Source organism: Homalodisca vitripennis, chromosome 2, assembly GCF_021130785.1.
Source record: "Homalodisca vitripennis isolate AUS2020 chromosome 2, UT_GWSS_2.1, whole genome shotgun sequence".
In the NCBI taxonomy this organism is placed as follows: domain Eukaryota; kingdom Metazoa; phylum Arthropoda; class Insecta; order Hemiptera; family Cicadellidae; genus Homalodisca; species Homalodisca vitripennis.
In genome coordinates this window covers 73,690,181-73,708,882 of record NC_060208.1, presented here as the reverse complement: position 1 = coordinate 73,708,882, position 18,702 = coordinate 73,690,181, and the positions used below count along the sequence as shown (strand labels likewise).

The following is an 18,702-nucleotide window of genomic DNA, read 5'->3' as shown; positions in this document are numbered from 1 at the left end:
GCGCGCGCGCGTGAAATATTACTTTTTCCTTTTCTTTTTTCCGATATTTTGAACCTTATTTGAATCGCCAAACTTAAAATATCTATAGTTTTGGTTAATTACATTTTTTTGTATTAATTGTAGTTATAAGAAGTGTACAGAAGTGCCAACCAGACAGACGGTCGAAATGACCATTGTATTTAGTGCAAATATTTGTTCCTTACTTAGGATAAATAAATACTTATTTGTTTTAGTGAGCTAAAGCTAGTTCCTATTAAGATTATTGAGGGTAATATTTTGTTTTTGTTTATTGTACAAATAAAGCACTGTTTCTTCTTCTTCTTCTTTCTCTTAGGATAAGAAGCTGAGAATTGGATTTAGTCCTAAAAACATCTTTGTACTGCTTCCGGAGTGACAGAAAATATTCTGGATGGGTAAGGTTGGGGGTAGAGGACGCCTCTTATTAAGATCCATAAAGAAGGATTATGGGCATTAATCTCAGTGATGTTTCCTGAAGAAGTGGAGGCCAGTTCTGTACCGGCCTCTCCAGTCAAAGCAGGCAGGGGTGCACACTCTTATTCTAGGCTAGCAACAGCTCTTAACACTGAGGGAGTCCCACCAACTCGAACAGTCTTCCCCCGCAGTAGACTAAACCTACAGATTTATCCTTGTACCCCAATATCTCAGCATTTGCGGTTAGTAATGTGCTACTCCTGGATATCTGTAGTGTTGCCTAGATTTGACACTATTTTTGCTGTACTCAATGTAGGTTCAAATGGAAGGTATAAACCACATTTTTAAAGTGGGATAGTATTGAACTCACAAGAGCTAAGTTTGGCTGAGAGAGAATTCAGAATTGGAGGAGCTGATTACCTTCTCTTTATCATAACATTAGGGATATAACAACCAGTTGAATTTTTGAATTGATGAAAAGCAAATCGTAATAATTTATTGTGATCATCTATTTAAATTAATGTGTCAGTGATAAAGTTATGTGTTCAATCATTTATTAAGCCTTATATCTGTGCTAGGTCAGAGAAATTACCATTGCGCTGCAGGTCCCAACCGAGGCTAGAGGAAAGGCCCAAGTGGGGAGTTAACAGACCAGAGACACAGTACATAAAGCAGAGTGAACGAGACCCCTATTACCAAACAAGGCTACGTAGGAACTTGATGCGTGTGCGCTCCAAGTCCAACAAACCAGAGAGAGAGGATAGCAGGTGGATTTTGTACAATAATGTTAATGTAGAAATTAATGAAAACTTTTCTTCATCCGTTTTCCAACATCGATGAGGTGGACAGACCCGTACAGCCTTTGGAACTCTAGTAGTTCTCATTCTATACTGTAGTTTATATAGTTGCCTTGAAGCCTTCTCATGATATCAGTGCATATTAGGCCAATGCAACAAGAAATCAATATTCTCAGATGGTTAATCTCTTGCACAAAAATATTATGATGTTTTTAGTTTCAAAACATTTTTCCTGAGATGAAGCTAGCCCTAATTTTAAATCTAATTTAATCTTGGTTTATTGTAATTGATTATTGTGATACTTGGCCACCCATCATTACTCTACCCAGGAGTTCTACTAACTACTTGAAAGTAAATAACATATAATGTCATCAACACCTCTCTTAAAGATCATATATTACTTATGGCGTCCTTCAATATCGAACAAACACAAACCATAAACTGTGTTGACCTTCTTCACCTTAAACATGTGTACTTCAGTATATCAGCAACTCAGGTTTGTATTTCAAACATTCCTAAGTCTTATCTTCAGAAATATAGTAAAGTAACAATACATTTTAAAATATTGATCTCTATAGAGGATAATCGAACCTTCCCAAAGCCTGTGTAGAAATCAATTCATTAAAAATGCAAAGGAAAGAATCATTCAACAACTCTGAACAAATATTTAAGAAGGATTAAATCAAATCTAAGCACTTTGGTTGTATTTCCAAAATCTTGTCACAGACCAATATAGTTCAAATTTAAATTTCGAATAGTTTGCAGCAAGATTTGTAAGCGGGAATTGTGATGTATCACAAAGTATGATAAGTCAACTTATTAATGGAGTCAATTCAAGTGATTTAATTGTAATAATCACTAAGGAAATTAAAAAATCTATTTGCGATAATTATGGACATTAATGTAAACATATTAGTTTGTTTTGACCATCCAAGAAACCCCTGAACTGGGGTGAGTGTGAGTTGGAGTGCGTGAGCAGAACGTTGAGAGACCCAAAACAAATTGGTTCAATCCTAAAACATTCTTTTGTTAATGCTTCCAAATATCTGAAGCAATCATCAGAAGCAACCAATTCAAACTCAACAAATGGATTATTTTCTACCTCATGAATACATTCAATACAAAACTCTTCCTCCACAAAATTAATTTATTTGAAACCAGGCAATCCATTTTGTCTCTAAAAATAGATGTCTCTAAAGACATCTCTCATCGTTCTTCATGAAAGAATATGTCTATGAACCATCTCCAATTTAAACATTTATTTTTAACTCTTCTGTGTCAGAAGGTATTTTTCCAACAGATTTAAAATTAACAAAACTATTCCATTGCTAAAAACAAACCAATAAATCCGATCCCCATTCTTTCAGACCAATAGCCCTTAGTACTTATAGACAATTAGTTGCTCTCATAAAGATTGCTTGCATATAAATATTTGGGTAATTTGTATTTTAAAGTAACATTTAATTTTGAACCATCCATTGTAAAAACGTTAAAATTTAATGAAAGATTTTTCATTACAGGTCACCCTCCCCAGTGAACATGAAAGTCCAAGGCAATCAAGCACGTGAGTCAGACAAAATTATTAATCTAGAACTAGTAATAGTTAAAGAATGAACAAATACTCTCCCCCCAATAATTCTTGACTTATGTATTGCTCTAAAATTTACTTTGAATCCAGTTGAATCTCAGCAGTTTCCTGTTGAGAGCTGTCTGACCCCCACCACTCTCAGCAGCTGTTTTAATGGTCTGCAGACCACCTGTTGTCAGCTGTTTATTGTTGTTTACATTGCAAGCTGTCTGCATTGCACAGTCTGTCAAGTGGATTGATTAACTACTCTGTTTACAGCAGCATATTCTCAATGTAATAATTGAATTGAAGTGAATGTAATAATTATTCACAATAAACTACTTGATTATACTTAATATATTACAATCAAAGAATTAATTGAGCGCAATTAATATGAGCTGTACAGTTGTTTGTGCTGCTTTTTTCATTGTTGTTATAATGCCCAAAATGATAGGACAATGTATTTATCTTGGTCCATTTTATTTCAATTGACCAACATTTTTAATGTTAATGTCAATTGTACCATTGGCTAACACACAATGTCAAAATATCCCTGTGTGGCACATGTGGTGTGGAGCCAATTTCCTGATAAAAACACCACTTCACAATAAATAATAAATTAAATAGAAGCATCAGTAACACAGTTATCTTGACAATGGATGGGAAAACAACAGTTTTTAGTGCAGGTGACCTGGTGTTTGCCAAAGTTAAGGGGTGTGCACATTGGCCTGCTACTGTTAATGGCATAATAACCAAAGTTAATAGCAAATCTCTAAAATACAGTGTCATATTTTTTTGGAACCTCAGAAACCGCCACGGTGAAACAAAATTATATATGTCTCTATTCCGAAAATGTACAAAGATTGGGGCAGAGGAAATCAGACAATCATAGAAATTATAAATTTAATAAGGCCCTTGAGGAAGCCGAAATGAATTTTAATCTAATTAAAAACACTATCTCTGTAATGACTCCAAACAGACACGACAGTAGTCTACAGTCTGAGCTTCAAGAAGCATGTTTTTCTGACTCCTTGCCAAAATTTCTCCTCAAATGATGGATGTAAACATTCTCCCTCTTTACAGAATAGTACAAAACTCATTGAAAACTCACTGATTGAATTAGAAAGTATTCTAGTTGATAATAATTTCTTGGAAAATGCAAACAAGGAAGAAGATAATCTACAAAATAGCTGCCAAGATAGGATCAGCTCTTCTAGAAAAAAACAAGCTTTTGGAAGAAAAAAAATATTAGATTGGAAGCCATGTTGGGAAGCATGGAAGAAAAAATAGAAGCTCTGGAGGAAAATGAACAAAAGCATTTAACCAAGATAGAATCCCTCAGTGTGGAAACTAACACATTCACTGTCCCAATTGTGCAAAGAAAAACAGTTTCGTAAAGAAAATGCAAAAAATGGTTTTGAGGAGCAAGACATAAAATCACAACAAACTATCGAATCATACTATACTAAGATAAAAAATCTGGAGAAAATCTCTTTTGACCCTGCAGAGGAATAAATCAGATGACAAGAATGACCAAGAACCAAAGATAGACACCTCCACCCAAACCTCCATAGAAGTCACCCCTCCACCTGCACCACAATCCTTGTCAGTGAACTCAGAGATGCTAATCCTTAAGAGGAGGCAAGACCAACTGGAGCAACAAATGTCAGCACTTCTAGACAACACTCACCTTCATCTAAATGAGAGTCTGGAAGAATCCTACCTACCAACTTTATAGCATCTAAATCTACTCAACAATGCAAACATAAAGATGATCCTCTAGAATTCTACCCTGAATAAGTCTACCTCAGGGACCAAAAGGAAATCAGAAGTTAGACGGGACGCAAAGGGAAAGAACCTCTTTAGTTGTGTCTCTCCAAGCTCAAAAATATAAAAACCACAACATGTGTAATTTAGAAGGATTTGAGATGTGTAACAATAATGCTAAAGCATCCACAGGACTGAACCGCAATATATTCCAAACTTTGGTAACACCTAACAGGTGACGTCCGTTTTAGACACACACGGAGTCGCTAAAGCTTCAGTAATAAAGCCTCCGATGAATGCAAGATCACGAAACTAAAGATGAGAGTATAGAAGAGTTTCTACACCACAAACATTGATTACTACATTTCGATCATGACAAAACAATCAATTGCCGAATGCTGATTGCATTGAGTCTAATTCATTCACGCTCAATTCCCGGCCTCCTATAAGCCAACAATCATCTCCATCTGAATCAGGCCAGCGGAGCCCACCACGAGCAGAAGATGAACAGGACAAATATTTTTTAGACAAGACCGTTTCTCAGCAATTTCAAAATGAAAACAGCTTTACCATACCCAATTGAACAAGGAACACTTAAAAATTCTACACCAATACGTTGACAGGCTCAGTAAGAAAATTGACATAATAACTCATCTTCTTCAACGACTTGAGCCTGATATTCTAATCCTCACTGAGCATGGTCTGAGCAATGACCAGCTGCACAATACTAACCTGACTGATTATACTTTGATTGCTGATTTCTGTCGGCAGTTTTCATAAAAAAGGAGGTGTGGGTATTTTCTGCAAAAACTCACTAATAACTCTAATTGATCCAATCTCTATTGAAGTGAAGAGTGTAGAGATGGTTTGTGAAATGGCCCTTATAAAATAAGGATAAAAACTTCAGGATCGGTGTCTGTACATTACAGGTATTTATAGAAACCAAGGCAACCTAGAGGAATCCCTTGAGATTATATCCCAATGCATACAAGTGTTACCGATATGGAGGTGTCCGATAATTGTTATGGGGGGGACATCAACATAGGACTGCCTAAACGTTAACAGAGACAACATGCTGTTGGAGGATATATTGAGAAGCTGTGGTATGTTCAGAATTTCTCTTCCATCCACTTGCATAACACCTTTTTCACAATCATCAACAGATTGTGTGTGTACTAATGTAGAAGATGAAACAATAACAGTGGAAGTTTTGGATGAGGGGATCTCTGACCATACAGCACAGCTCTGTACGCTACACCACCAGCAGGTAAAACCAACAGCCCAGATGACTGAAAAACCACAATTTTCTGAAAGGAACATGAGGGACATTAAAATAAAACTAACAACAAGAATCATGGGAAGGATCTGATTACTGCTATAGATGCAGACACAGCCTACAATTTGTTTAGTAACACCTTGGGAATGATAATAAATTCTGCTTGCCCACTAAACAAATCTAGAGTAAAAGGAAAAAGGAGAAATAAAATAACAGATGCTGAGGCTGAAAGACTACGTAAAGTTTTTTTTACAAGCACAGCTTGTATACCAACACTACTGGTCAATTGATTCATAAGCAAGACACTGCCTCTAAAAAGAAAGCCTATGATTTAAGACTTTAAGAGTTAAGGCGTAAAGAAGTAACAGACAAAATTCTTCATGCAGAAAATAAGTCAAAGGCCTTATGGGCAGTAGTAAATAATGAAAGGAAAAAACAAAAATATCACATAGTCCGAAGGAATTAATGGATCCGGTATTAGGGAAAATTACTGACTACCCAGATCACTGATTACCTAAATTCTAGGTTTGTTACAGCGGCAGACAAGGCTCTAGAGGCTAATCCAAAACCACCTCTACTTGTACCTGCTCGGAATAATGTTCCACCCTTTCCTACCACTTCAGACGAAGTAATAAAGATGATATAATCTTTAAAAAACAAAATGTTCTTATGGAATTCACTTGGTATCTTCGAAGCTGCTGAAATTTTGTGTAATGGAACTGACGGACGCAATAACTCTACCGATAAAACCGATCATTCAGCAGAAGGGAGGTTTCCAACAAGGCTTAAATTGGCGAAGGTTATTCCCCTTTTCAAGCAGGGTAGCAACCTCTGATGCTAGTAATTATCAACCAATATCGCTGATATCAACAATATCTAAAGTTTTTGAAAAGGTGGCCCTGACTCGTCTTGTTACTCACCTCCTGGAAAATAATTTACTAACTAGTCAGCAACATGGTTTTATCAAAGGACGTTCTACGTCAACCGCTATAGTTAGTCTAATAGAACACATTATTGATCAACTTGAAAATGGCAATACCTGTGCATCTGTTTTATTAGACTTTAGTAAAGCATTTGACAGCCTTGATCATAAACAACTCCTAACAAAACTGAAAGCTCTTGGAATTTCTGGGAATTTCTCAGCGAGTTGGTTTGACAGCTATTTGACTGATAGACAACAACTGGTTCAGCTGGTTCATTCGGACAATGGTATGACTTGTTCGGTGAGATCTAGCCTGCTAACAAACTCGAGAGGCGTACCTCAAGGCTCTGTACTGGGGCCTGTTTTATTGTACTTTTTACAAATGACCTGCCTAAATATCTGCAAGAATTTGCTACCACTATTATGTACACGGATGATTACTGTGCTTTTATTAAGTAACAAGGAAACAGAGCCACTTGAAGTGTCAACGTACATAGCACTGAATGTAGCCACTCAGTACTGCCATCAGAACAGCCTGGGTACTAAAATGAAACAAAATCGCAACTTTTAATAATGGGAAGACGAAAGCTTGAAGCAGGAACTTTACCTAACATAGAGTAGAAGCTGCCAAGTATCTAGGTGTTATAATTGACACAAGTCTTAATTGGACCAATCATGTTGACAGTCTCTGCAGGAAGCTAAGTTCTGGACTTTATGTAATCCGAAGAATAAAGACAATTAGTGATGTGCAGACGGCAAAAACAAAAGTGCTTATTTTGCACTTTTTGAAAACACATCTTCGGTATGGTATTTTAGTTTGGGGTATATCTAGTTCATTAAATATACAAAGAACCCTAATCTTACAAAAGAAGTGCATACGAACACTAGCTGGGTTGCAGTCTAGAGACAGTTGTAGAGCTGCTTTTGTTGATCACTCAATTCTGACTGTAGTATCACACTATATAATTAGTGTAATAACTTATGCCCATGAGAATAACTTCACCCGTGGCCGTGACGTACACCAACACAACACTCTATTTTTAGCTTTTCTCAGTTCTTCAGTTTTTATAATATGGATGAATTAGATTATTTATTTGTGGTAGAATTGATGAATGAAGTTATTTGACTCCTCCTTAAAAGCAATTTTGATACTAACACACTGTCTATAATGCAACACTCTAATAGCATTAACTTGTTATTTTTAAATAGTGGATTTTATTACTAGTATGAGACATATCATTGTAACCCTGGGTTGTGACAAAAAACTTATTTGTGCCAATAAATTTAGGCGAGTATATTGTTTAAACTTCACACGAGTATAGAAGGTTAGTTTCTTGCGATCACTAGTATCAAAATTATTAATTGACATCTTCTGATAGTATTAAATAATAAAGCCAAATGGCCAGGCTTGCAATGATATGTCTCATACAACAGTGCCTTTGTAATAATGTCTTGTCAAGGCACCTCAATCAAGCTAGCTCAACAGCCGTATATACTGTATTTTATACCCAGGCATTTTTTGTTGCCATTTGCACTTAACAGAATATTTTCAAACAAAAGAATTTATTTCTTTTATTTGAAACTTTCTTATTATTGTATTTATAAAGTTTAATTTTAAATAATCTTTAGTTTTTTCTATGTTATTGATAAATTTTATCCTAGACAAAAAACCTTGCACAATTTTATTATTAATTAAAAAATTGAAAGATCTTTTTATTACTTTACTTTATGAAACACAAAACAGCTGGTGCTGTGCATTGTGGATTTTACAATATCTTCAATTATAAATATGGCAATGATTGATTTATAGTGAGTGCAATGACTTGTATTTGTAAAAAATGTTTGCAGGATAAAAAAGAATTGGAAACCATTTTGCCAGAGTAAAATGTTACAACAAAAATAATTGATATATTAAAATTAAGCTGACTATTTTATTGTAAAATATAACATTTTCCTATATATTAATAGCTGTCACCACTGTGAGTAGAGGGACAATAACTCCAAGAGTGATGCAGATGGTTCTGCCTTCCCACAATCCCTTGAGAGCCAGCCGACCTCGATACCTCTCCTTCAAGGGTAATTCTAGTTTATAATATCAATCAGCCGTTAAACAATTCATGACTTACAGGAATATCAGGTTTATTTAACTTCCACTTTTAACTTTTCATTATATTTCTTTTGCTATGTAGATTGAGAGACTGCAACTATTCAAATAATAATTATTTTAAATTTAATTAGAAATCAGTTATTAAAAATAAAATGCTGTGAAAAACATAGAAATAGTGCACTGTGTTGTGGAGTAGAAAAGGGGTATTCCTTGTTCGTTGAATTTCTTATAGAGATAACACTGTTATCCCAGCACTTTGTAAGACTTTGAAGTAAATTTGGCATGAAATCTATAACAGACATAGATAAACTGTTTTGCTGTAATGACGATACTCAGATTCCATGCTGTTGATGACAATCAATGGTTAACAGAAAAGTTCCGTTCGGAGAAATTTACTTATATGCTGTACAGCCTAGACCCGAACCAGCAACTTCTCCTATCCTGCACATAACACACAGTCTTAGCAATTAGCACTTCAAATGTTTTGACGATACAAACAACTGGGTAAATAGATGTGGCCGTTTTCACTGGCAAGATATTTCATTGCAAATGGTCTAGATAAGTGGTCACCCAATATGACAAGTACCTGAATAACTTTGGAAACTTTGTTGAAAACACAAGTTAAGATACAATTTTTCATGTTCAAAATATTACACAATATTATTGTGTTTTTATTTTAAAATGAAATTTTGGCTTTCAATATATATATGTATGTATATATCCCCTCCTGATTGTAAAACAGGGGTTTTGAACACTTCTATCCATATAAAAGTATGTCACATGGATAAGCACTGCCCATTACTAAATGAAAAAACTGATTTCAATAAAATTCAATGCATAGTTTATGAACAGGTGTTTAAAAGTACTGTACATTCTTTACCCTAACTCTTACTTTTAGATAAAAACAGCATTTGATTTAAACTATTGCTTTAAAATGTTTGTAATATTTTCACTAATTGTAGTCTAGTGTAATTGTATGCTCAATAAAATAGCAAAACCTGTATTATTCTAAAAGTTATATTGAAATATATTATGAAGATTGAATTTTGTATTTTGATCCAAATGCAACTGAGATATAGTGTTTATATATTTTTATAACATTTTGAATGTAAATATAATTTGTATATATAAGAGAAAGTCTTCATTATATATATCTCCAAATATATATATATATATATATATATATATATATATATATATATATATATATATATTTTGTTTAGTTTTAACATAAAAAAATGTTTTGAAGCCCCTAATTATTTTTACTCATTATTTATAACCTATAGAGACCTTAAAAATGAGATATGAAACATCTGTCTGAAATAATACATATTTGTAGTTTGTGTAAAAATGTAATTTAAATTATACTAATCCAAAAGATGTCACAGGATAAACGTTTCAATACTCTGATAGTGGGAGAAAGGATACATACATAATGTAGTAAATAAAGGATGGAAGGCTAAATGGATTGTCTAGTGTGTAAAGGGAGAAATGCAACATGCACTGGGAGAAAGATTACTTGCATTGATTGGTATGTAAAAGGAGAAATATTGTAACATATTCTAGCATGATTTTTTGAGGGAGTCTGCTGATAACTGCTCCGTTCCAGAACCGTTCTAAAAAATTAGCAGTTTTATAGTCTTGCAATTCCAACTAACCAACTATTAGAGCTCAACTACTACAATGTGATGCGTTCATGAAGTCTGTGAAAACACATTATAAGTCTTTTTAGTTTAATAGTTTTAGTGATTTTACTCAGTTTAATAAGTTTGGTATAGTAAAAAAAAAAAACCATTAATTCACCAAGAAATATTGGTAAGAAGTTATTTTTGTAAAAACAAACTACTGCCACAGTTGGTTTTTACAGTGGTGGTAAAAAAAAAGAAATTAGTTTTGTAAAAACAAGCTATTGCTGCAGCTTATTCCCATATTTGTAATTAACGTTTTCATATAGACCGAGAACGGTATCAAACAACCACACCTGCAACATAAGAACAAAACTGAACTGGGGAAAAGGAAAAGCTATTGAATTTAGAACAGATTTCACCTGATATAGAACAGTTCTCACTTCATAACTGTCTAGTCTGGAACCGCTCTGGAAAACAGACAGTTCCCCCATCTCTATCAGTAATATTCTGACTATATTTCAGGTGGTGTTGGAGCAGTGATGGCCAGTAATGTGTTCAGACCAAAGCCAGAGCCTCGACCGCAACAGCCACCTGCAGAACTGTCACTTGTCAGTGATGTCCTGAACCAGCTAACTAGCTTACGAAAGGTATTTGGTTATTTCTTGCAGGATATTGATTAATTCCGGACTAACACATATAGGTGATAAATTACAATTAAATAAAAAGAGTCACCCATTGAGGTATATATTGCTAAGTCATTGAAAGAAGTGCTTCCACACTATTGAGTTTAAGTGAGTAGCATATGACATGACAAATTCAGAAGAGTTAGGAACAAAAGTTGAGTAAGAGGCATTATTGGGATATTGTATTGGCACAAAACTTATTTATAAGGAAGAACTAAAACCAAAATCATTTAATATTCCAGTAATGTAAAAGTTCCAGTCATTTCTATTAATAAGTCACAGTGAACATACACAGCTGGTTGAGGTAAAAAGACTCATCGAATGTAGTTACAAAGACCATCAGATATGACACTCTTCCTGCACAGAGAGGTGTGCCGGAAGGCTCTGTTTTTATTATCTTCACCAATAACCTACCCTAACAACTAGTAGACTACTGCAAACCTCTCATGTATGCAGATGACATAACTTTGCTCCTAAATCATTGTACTTCACATAGCCTGGCTGCTTCATACTCGGTTGCCCTTAATATGGCCTTTCAATATTGCTATACAAACAATCTTGTGGTGAACTCATCAAAAATCAAAACTAAATTTCTTTCAAAAGAAGGTCATAAAACATATTCCTAGTGTCAATTTCAAAACAAAATCTAAATTTCTTGGCATAACTATAGACACAGATTTGAACTGGACTCAGAATGTGGACAATCTCAGCAAGAAATTTAACATCAGACACTTTTTGATGACATAAATAGGTTTTCTTAGCAGCTTACAGACAACGAAAATAGTCTAGTTGTCACTTTCTGAATCATAGTTATAATATGGCCTTGTTGCACAGGAATTTTAACCGAATCCTCAATATACAAAAAAATCTTAGAACATTAGCAAACGTACACCATCACAAAATTTGTAGATACTTTTTTAAATCCCAAAGATTCTCACTGCCATTTCACTCCATACATATTTTAGATACGATCATGTATGCTGGATGATAAAAATCTGCAAACTACATAGATAGATCTATTTGTACAATACAAGATTGGGGAACTCTTTATCCTTCCAACACGTCATCTGAGTGAACCTCTTCAAGGCAAACATTTGTCCGAAAATCTCCAGTTCAAATGAGGCAAGAACCTAAAGATGGCTTTACACAGATGATTCCTGGACCAACCTTATTATTAAGAGTTCTTACAAACGATGTTTTAAGACTTTGTGCAATATTTTTAATATTGATGAATACTTAGCTGAATATTATTTCTGTAACAATGTTTATGAACTTAAGTTTGTAAATAAAGAAATTCTCATTAATTCATTCATTCATATTGCAAAGTTGTTTTTGCTACACAGTGTTTTACAGTTGATTGTTATTTAAATTTTTCTATTTTCTCAAAAGCAATATATTATCAATATTACTTTTGAATATATATATATATATATATATATATATATATATATATTTTCAAAATTATATGAATGTATGACAACCCATTATTATGTGTTTTTACTTTAAATGTTTTATTGTTTTTATAAATTAGCTTATTCTTAGAAATGGGTCGGAATGGTTAAGTTGCATTAATAAAACAAATTATATTATTTTGGATTTGATTTCATTTATTTAATCTAGTACTTTTATGTTTTCCAATATAAGCCACAAATACTTTACCATAACTAAGATGTCTAAAAAATTTAAAGTAAGCAACCAGCTAAATTGGGCTAAAGTCAGATGGGTATCATCAAACTAATCTGATGACAATTATGCTCAGTATGAGTTAATAGGTTTCTAAATTTAAAAAATTTGTTAATAAATAAATTTTTAGTATACCTACACATTCTAGACATTTAACTTCAAAACTTAAAACAAATATAGTAATGGGGTTTTGAAAATAAATGTAGTAATACCCTTGGCTCCTCCATTCCTCTTCTCACTTATCCCTCCCATTCTTCATCCCTGATTCCCTAACTGTTAAAAAAGACAATAAATAAAGCATGTGAAGGTAATTTGTTCTGCTTTAGGGCCTTACCATGAAGCAACAGGAATGGGACGCATCAAGGAGTCAAACTCCATTCTCAGAAGTGTCTTCATTGTCAACATCAGCATGAACGCCTTCACTACCATTGTACATTTGCATATAATTAGAAATTGTTTTTATTAAAATGTTTTCATATAATTTTTAGTGTCTTCATGCATTACCTAGACTTTACATAGATTTTAAAAGTATCAATATACTCTATATAATAATTAACAAGCAGGGTCCAACCTAAAACTATTTCACAGCATCGTAAATCTTGCTTAGCATGCAATATGGTTCAGGTTTGTATTGTTCTTTTTTCATCTGTGTCTTGAAAAAATACATAATGAGCTATAATCATGATTAAAGCCTATTCTCCTAATTATATTATAGATTGTTAGAAAAACTTTCACCACTGCACAGCAACCTGCCTAGTTTCATCAGGGCCAGAAGCTTGAATCTTCCGACCAAAACATTATCAGAAGCACTTCTCTGAATATTACTCCATACTCCAATTCATTGCACAGGTCTAGAACCTTTTGGAATCCAATTGGGGAGGTATTTAACACCCTTGCGTTTAATCTGCAGTCACGTATCTGCAGTGATGTAACTAGAACTTGGATTTGGAGGGGGAATAAAATATTGATTAAAGAGCACACCACACCGGGATTCCGAATTAATCTAAATTTAAATAAATTAGGTAGGCTTAATTCAAAGTCATTTAACCCACAACATTTAGCTACTGTATTTAAAAAAAATGAGATTGCTGTTGAGAAAATATTATTGTAAATTTTAAAGATTTTTGAGCATTTGACCCCTCTTATCTACCTCTTAGTTACGTCACTGCATATTTGAGACAAGTGATGGTTATTTTATAACAAGAGTGGATGTTATTTTACTGTTATTATTAGTAAATCAAATTGATTTTTTTAGAAAATAGCTTTCCCTGTAATTCCTAAAAAGTTTCTTTGACATAGGAAGAATAATATAATATTTTGTTTTATACAGTACAATGTTATTTTCATCCAGCAGTTTGAAAGAATGCACATATAGTAGTAGATAGTATGCTACAGGATGAACATAAACACATGCTGTAGTAAAAGGCATATAATTTTCGTATAAAATTACTGTAGTTGTAACAATATTCACTGTTATTTCTTTTCTTTCCAAGGTGTCAAATTCATTTTTATAATTGAATCACACAACTGCACAGAGTTCCTGTAAATAAAACAATCAATTCAAATCAAGTATATACAGCACTCATTCAATAGACCAGATTTTGTACACAAAAATGTACTATTAATTTTCTATATTCTACCATTATAATTAAAAATGATCAGATTTACTTCCACGTAAACCTCCAGTTGCTGCCACCTTATTCATCTGACACCATGATTAACAGTGACAGCTCTCACTTTTTTGTTCATATGGCATGATTCACTCTGCTGTTCTGTTGACTTGATCATGATCACTGGTGAATCTAACTCTGGTATTCATCTATTCATACGATCAGGACTATCAGCAGTCTTCACTCTGATCATCTCAGTTATTCACTACTTTAAACACAAATTACAGTGTATACAAATATACTTTTTAAATTCTTTTTTAACTAGGAAAAAGGTGTGAAGTCTTATAATCCAATGATTTTCAGATTAAATTTTTGAGGTGGTATGAGAATAGGGTGTACTGAAATAGTCTCACTTGATGATCACATTTTGAGGATGGTTTTTTGAGTCTAGGATGTATTAAAATAAGTCTTCACTTTGCGATTAAATTTTAAGGAATAGTTTAGGTTAGGAATAAGTTTCAGACAAGATTTAATTAGAATAATCTTTTTTGTCACTTAATAGTATGGTTTGTATAGATCAGTTGGTAAAATGATAAAATTTTGCAATCGAAACTGGGCTCCAACTATATGGGAGTATATCCAGGATTGAAGTCTCCATGATTCAAACTCTATGTAAATCTGTAAGACTCCCACAGTTACCATTGACTATTGGGCTATTCATTAGTGACATTTGCTAAGAAACAGTTAGTTTTGATAATAATAAGGATAAACTGTATTCGTCACACTCATCCTTCATTTACTTTAAGATACATACTTGGGCATAGGTGTATCTAAATGATGAAATGAAAGCGTTACCACTACGGGTGGATATTCTGTAAATCCCAGTCAAGCTGTTGATCGGGGGAGGTGGAAAATGTTTTAGAGCCGTTATTCAATAGTTTTACGCCCTTTTAATAGTATTTTTTCTGCCATGTTCAACAAAACAACATATAACTTGATTGAAAATTATACTTTTTGGAGACCGTCCAATAGTAAAAATAGCAAAAAAAGAATAAAACACTATTTTAAAGAAATTTGCAGAGGTTCTGTAGAATGATCATATATTTTAAGATATGCAGGTCATATTTAGTACCTTTTATCTTAATGTTATACCTTGATTAATTGGTTTTAAAAATAACTTTCAGACTACCATAAATGAAATCCATCTTGTTAGTATCAATAATACCAATCAATAAACAAAAAGCAGTAATTTAGCCTGCTATGAAGATGGTATATCAGATTAAGCTAACAGATTTAAATTTTGCATATCGTGAACCAATCAAAGAAAATAACCTAATGGCATGTATACACAACTTATTGAAAATTTTTTATATGATTACTCTTACAATATATTCTATTAGTTTTGTTTACTAATTTGTTTATTCTGTGTTCTTTCTCCTTGTATGTTGGCAATGTCATGGCATAGGGTATGGGACAATGGCTTTGTATGAATGGTTATTGGTGAATGTCTGTTAATTTCCTACTAATTTTTATCTTATTTATTTATTTTTAATTTCATAAATAACCTTCTTTTCATTTTATTATTTTACATAAATATACATGATAATTTTTTAATGTAAAACAGTAATGTAGACTATACTGTGGCTCGTGTTTTACACTAATAGTATCATTTATAGTCTTAATAGTCCATTGAATATGTTTTTCTTTGTGTTCATTAATTTTATTGCCAAATGGTTACCTATAAGAAAATTGGTCAATTTTTTGACAAACAGAAATCGGAAATCTCAATGGATTGATATTTATCATTTTCAATACTGATGTTAAAGAAGTAGAAGTAAAGTTTCATACCACAGGTAAACCTAAGGACAACTATATGGTATTTGTTATGCTGTCCTAATTACGAGGAAATATCTGTTGGCTGACATGAGGAGTGTGCCCTGAAGCTTGCCAAATGTCATGATTGTTATTAGTTGTTGAGGTTTCTTTTACTCTTTTTTTTATTCTTGTTGTCACCATTTATTACTACTGATTAAGTATTTCTTTATTATTGTTATATTTTGATAACATATTCTATTATATGTTCTCTAATTAATATTAAAAAAAAGTACCTATTATCCATCATATAGTTAATAGTTATAGCCTTATAATTTATTTATCTTAGTTGTTATTCTTGTCATACTTGTATAATTTCTTCTAGTTATTCTATAATTTGTTTTACACTCTGTTTATTTAAAATTACACAGATTTATTATATATTTTTGTATTTTGTATTTATATTATATACATGTGCAGTTTCAGTTTCAGTTTTTTTGTTTGGTTGGTCATATTCTGTGTTTCAAATTGTTGTGTGTGATGTTGTGATCTTTGACTTTACATATATTGTTAGTGCATGTTGAAGTTTGTTGCCAATAATAGTGTTTTTATTTATCATGTTTGGAATAGTTTGTAAAAAGGGTTTTCCGTCAAATAAATGAACCCTATAGGTAACTCCTTTAACAGTTATCTTGCTTACAGTCATACAGAAATTGGATATCGTTCATCAGCAACTGACAGTAGGTGCTTCGCTAATTCTTTACTTCAGGAGCAGAGAATCATTTTGCATTGTATAAAGCACACAATCTAATGTTTCTTGAATTTGATACAGGAATTTTATTAAGAAGAAATTGATTGTCAGCCTAGCTAGTTTTGGTGGAGCTTACAATAGAAGGGTATCAAAAGGGTTAAAAACATTAAATGATAACTTTTTCTCAGCTATATTTCTTCTAGTTTGATATACTTGAAATGACACATCAATAATAGTTATATCACCATCTAGATAAATAGACTAAAAATTGCCACTTTTAAAGTTCTTTATATGGAGGTTAAAAGCTGCAAAAGGGTTAAAAGTTAGTTATATTTTTTTATAGGTAATTTGACTAAAAACATTTTGCTAAATATCTACTTTATTTTTATGTTTTATACAAGTAAGTGCAATAATTCACGACTAGCACAATAACGTAAACGATTATAACTATGCTATCAGTGAACTTAGTTGTTCAATGAGATGATAGGTAGACAATAATTGTCATTATTAATTGTCATTATTGCCTCTCTGACTGGGAAGTGTGGTGACAACAGTGGATGTATTGTCAAGCTCCCTATGGATTGCAGATGGACTCATAATCCGTGAAAATTTCAGATGCAAGTCTTGTGATATACTGACTGTCTAGTTAACAGTTGCAATATAAAAACAAATAAAAGAACTGAACTGTGTTAAATTGGTCTACTTCGAGCACAGTTCAGTTCAAAACAAAGTTAAATATTGCATTAATATTTGAATCAATGGGAAAGATTACAACCCCCAACCTTCTTCCTCCACTCTGGATATACCTATGTACTTGGGTACATCAGCTTGGCATTTGATTGATGTTTACCTGCTTAAGGAACATAGAGAAGGCTTTGACCTTGAAGTATTATACTAATATGTTTTTCTATTGATAAAAAATTAGTAGATGAAACATATTTTAATAACTTGTTCTGAAATCATTACTTACTCATTAGAGATAACTCGAAAGACATCAGGTTGTATTCTTGTAATATTATCTCCATTCTGGCAGAAAACTTCCGCCAAAGTTACTTTTCGAATTTCTTTGACCTGGTCTGAAAAAACAAACATTTCATTTTGATATTTTTTGTGGAATCTAATTGGATGTATCCTTTGTTGTACAAATTTAAAAAAAATACATAGTAAAAAGTTTGTTTAAAATTTTCCTGCCACTTTTTAAATACAATTTTAATTAAAACCTTTCTAATATATGCTTATGATTACCATTACAAATATGTTGTATAATATTTAGTAGTGGTATGAACTATATTTAATTGTTACTATAGTTTATTTTTACAGCAGTCCAAGACGCTGAATGGATACTTGTGAAATTTATTATGTATTTATTAAAAATTATAATAGTTTTTAATATTAAATTTTAATTAATTACAGCGTATGCAGGAAAATTGAAACACTTATAAAAGAATAAGTAATTTTTTAATAATTATCAAATTAAAATGCTATAAAAATATGTATAGAAAATGTAATAAAGACAAAAGAAAACATAAATCTAAATTAAACTAAATATTAAGTTAATGTCTAAAACTTATTAAATTTATGATTAAAAATAGTGCAGCTCATAGGAAAACACTCTGATTACAAAATTCTGTTATACATTAACTTGTGTACTCCAGTCTCACTGTTAT

The 18,702-nt window shown here is 32.5% G+C and overlaps 2 protein-coding genes across 5 annotated transcripts in view; one reads left to right on the top strand and one right to left on the bottom strand.

Moving 5' to 3' along the window:
• The window catches only part of LOC124354175 (trichohyalin), a 46,953-nt gene extending 33,610 nt beyond the window's left edge, over window positions 1-13,343 (top strand). For both annotated transcript variants that reach the window (XM_046804441.1, XM_046804442.1), the window contains 5 exons: window positions 1,011-1,199; window positions 2,750-2,793; window positions 8,730-8,837; window positions 11,019-11,143; window positions 13,189-13,343. In XM_046804441.1, coding sequence (XP_046660397.1) covers window positions 1,011-1,199; window positions 2,750-2,793; window positions 8,730-8,837; window positions 11,019-11,143; window positions 13,189-13,275 — 553 coding nt within the window. In that variant the 3' untranslated portion in view covers window positions 13,276-13,343. The remainder of the gene's footprint in view (window positions 1-1,010; window positions 1,200-2,749; window positions 2,794-8,729; window positions 8,838-11,018; window positions 11,144-13,188) is intronic.
• The window catches only part of LOC124354173 (peroxidase-like), a 48,956-nt gene that overhangs the window by 5,259 nt on the left and 24,995 nt on the right, over window positions 1-18,702 (bottom strand). For 2 of the 3 annotated variants that reach the window (XM_046804439.1, XM_046804438.1), the window contains exon 12: window positions 18,006-18,111. In XM_046804439.1, coding sequence (XP_046660395.1) covers window positions 18,006-18,111 — 106 coding nt within the window. Of the gene's footprint in view, window positions 1-14,276; window positions 14,403-18,005; window positions 18,112-18,702 lie in introns of those variants that run through there. The other variant, XM_046804440.1, reaches the window with a different exon arrangement.